Raw genomic sequence first — 2,851 nt, 5'->3', positions numbered from 1 at the left:
ATTTTGCATGTGTGGTTATTCAGTAAGTTGTTATAGCATGTCAAAATCGCCTGTAATTGTTTTTTTACATGCATTATGACTCTTGCGCTGACAATCCGAGCGGTCGGTCAAAAAAGGGGAAAAATCAATTGTTTTTTTGCCAATAACTGCTATTCAAGTAACTCTGTAAAGCAGCCTGGAGCCCCTAAGGCAGGGGTAGGTATTCCCCGTAAACGACATTGCTTCATCTTCTACAAGGTAGGAAGCGATGCATTGTAGAGGCCAGCAGAACGTTCTTAGGTTTATAACACACAGATGACATAAAAGGTTACTTAACCCATGAAGTGCCACACATCCATCAAATGAACCCGGAAGGTGAGATGATGCTAATTCTTATAAATAATCTTATTCCACATACTGGATACTCTAGCCAGGAATTTGAACGGTTACCAATCACATAGTTAAAGATTGAGTAACAAACTCCCCACCCCCTGTGTGCTGAAAAGTGAAAAACAAGTTCCACTGGTTATATGAGAGAAAATAAAATGCCAGTTTTGTTTCCTGTTGCTGCTTTCAAGCATGGCGTCTGCTGATCTGAGAGAGGAGCTAACCTGCCCCATCTGCCTGAGCATTTATACCCAGCCTGTAATGCTGAGATGTGGACATAACTTCTGCCAGGGCTGTATTGGGAGAATGTGGGATTCCAATGTGGGACTTGGAGTTTATACCTGTCCTGAATGCAGAGCAGAGTTTCAGGAGCGTCCTGCACTGCAGAGGAACCTGAAGCTGTGTAACATAGTGGAGCGTTTCCTTTCTATTCAGCCAGGGCAGGAGGAGGCTGTGATCTTCTGCACTTACTGTGACTCCTCTGTACCTGCTGCTAAAACCTGTCTGCTGTGTGACACCTCCCTGTGTGATCAACACCTAAAGAGACACTGCAAGTCAGAGGAACATGTCTTAACTGAACCAACCACTTCCTTAAAGAACAGGAAATGCCCCATCCACAAGAAGATCATAGAGTATTACTGCTCTGAGGATGCTGCCTGTATCTGTGTGTCCTGCTGCCTGGCCGGAGAACACAGGGGACACCAGGTGGAGCCGCTTAATAAGGCCTCTGAGAAGAAGAAGGAGAAACTGAGAAATGTTCTGGAGAAACTGACCTCAGTGAGAGAGGAAACTGAGAAAAGAGCCCAGAGTCTGCAAGAACACAGGAGAGAAGCGAAAGAAAAAGCAGCTGGGGTAACAGACCGAGTCACTGCCCTGTTTTGGGACATCAGGGAACAGCTGGAAGTCCTAGAGAAGCGAGTCCTGAGTGAGATCACCAGGCAGGAAGAGCAGGTTTCTCTCCGAGTCTCTGATCTAATCCAGCAGCTGGAAATAAAGAGGGACGAGCTGTCCAGGGAGATGCTTCACATTGAGGAGCTGTTCAACATCACTGATCCATTAACTGTCTTACAAGGACCTGAATCAGACAATGCTGACTTTTGTGATCCTGAGGAGGGAGATAATGAAGACAGAAAGAGAGATGATAAAAGGGTCCCTGCTGTGGGGGATTTGGACGAGGTTTTGATCTCACTGACTATACAGAGATTAGCTGATATTGTGACTGATCTAAAAGCAAAGAGAGGGTTCTGTGTGCAGGGGGATTCAGACATATTACTGGATGTAAATACAGCTGCAAATAATGTATCTGTATCAGGTGACCTGAAAACTGGATCTTCGTCAGAAAGAGACCAGTTACGCCCAAATACACCAGAGAGATTTGTGTCTTCTCAGGTTTTAAGCACCAGGAGTTTTTCCTCAGGACAACATTACTGGGAAGTGGAGATCAGTGAATCAGGGAGCAGGAGGGTGGGGATTTCCTATCCGAGTATAGTAAGGAAAGGAGGTCAGTTCCTCATAGGATTTAATAATAAGAAGTCCTGGTGTTTGTGCATGTGGGATGAAAAATATTTAGTGATGCATGACTCAATAGCAACACAGATATATCCCGCGTCTCCCTTGCAGAGATTAGGAATATACCTGGACTATGAGGCTGGGCGGCTGTCCTTTTATCAGCTGTGTGACCCGATCAGACACTTACACACCGTCACCGCCACCTTCACTGAGCCTCTTCATGCCGCGTTTTATGTATGTGATAATGGCTGGGTCACAATCAGGAGCTAGGATTACTGATCCCTGCCCAGCAGGGGAAACCCATAGAACTAGTGTATATAATATAGTACATAGAAATAAGAATATACTGGGAGAGATTCAGTGATCGAGGGAGAGAAAGGGGAAAATAGCTAATTTTTACACTCATATATTAATCAGTTACCAGTTACCCAGAGGGGCCCCTTCAGCACTTTATATATATATATATATATATATTATCTTACATACCTGTCCAGGGGATATCTAAATTACTTTGTTTAGTTCCTGTTCTGGGAGCGAGCGTATAGAAGTAATATAGAAGCGTATACCAATTACATATATATGTTTAGTGCTATGTCAGTAAATGGAAATGCTTTATAATATAAGAATTGTATTATGCAGAATAACATATTCCTGCTTCTCCCTGAGAATGTTTGTCAGACGAGTGTTTATCTCACCGCGTCTCTCATCTCATTTAATAAATGTTATCACAATATTTCTAGGTGTGTGAATATTGTAAAGAAATGTGTCTGTTCCCCGGATATAACTCTGCCGCTGATTTATTTTGGCCCTAGGTGGGACGGCATCTTTAGAGGCACGGGGGGATAATAATATAATATCTGATAGTCTTATTAATCTTGTCACCTCCCAATGAGCGTTGATTCTATTCCTGTTATTCTGCTGTGTGCAGTGATTCCTGCCTTTCTTGTTATGATATACATAAACAAGGTGTCCTACC

At 43.4% G+C, this 2,851-nt stretch overlaps 1 protein-coding gene across 1 annotated transcript; it reads left to right on the top strand.

Annotated features, from left to right (window-relative positions):
• The first annotated feature begins 270 nt into the window (after nucleotides 1-270).
• LOC142463469 (E3 ubiquitin/ISG15 ligase TRIM25-like) lies at nucleotides 271-2,608 on the top strand. The gene has a single exon (XM_075566286.1). The coding sequence runs from the start codon at nucleotides 559-561 to the stop codon at nucleotides 2,143-2,145; it is 1,587 nt and encodes a 528-aa protein (XP_075422401.1). The 5' UTR covers nucleotides 271-558; the 3' UTR covers nucleotides 2,146-2,608.
• Nucleotides 2,609-2,851: the final 243 nt, after the last annotated feature.

Source organism: Ascaphus truei, chromosome 11, assembly GCF_040206685.1.
Source record: "Ascaphus truei isolate aAscTru1 chromosome 11, aAscTru1.hap1, whole genome shotgun sequence".
In the NCBI taxonomy this organism is placed as follows: domain Eukaryota; kingdom Metazoa; phylum Chordata; class Amphibia; order Anura; family Ascaphidae; genus Ascaphus; species Ascaphus truei.
Note: the sequence above shows the minus strand (reverse complement) of the source record. Positions and strands in the feature narration are given on the sequence as shown.

Bases quoted from the DNA above. Each gene is read 5' to 3' on its own strand.
- LOC142463469 (XM_075566286.1), top strand. From the start codon at position 559: ATGGCGTCTGCTGATCTGAGAGAGGAGCTAACCTGCCCCATCTGCCTG.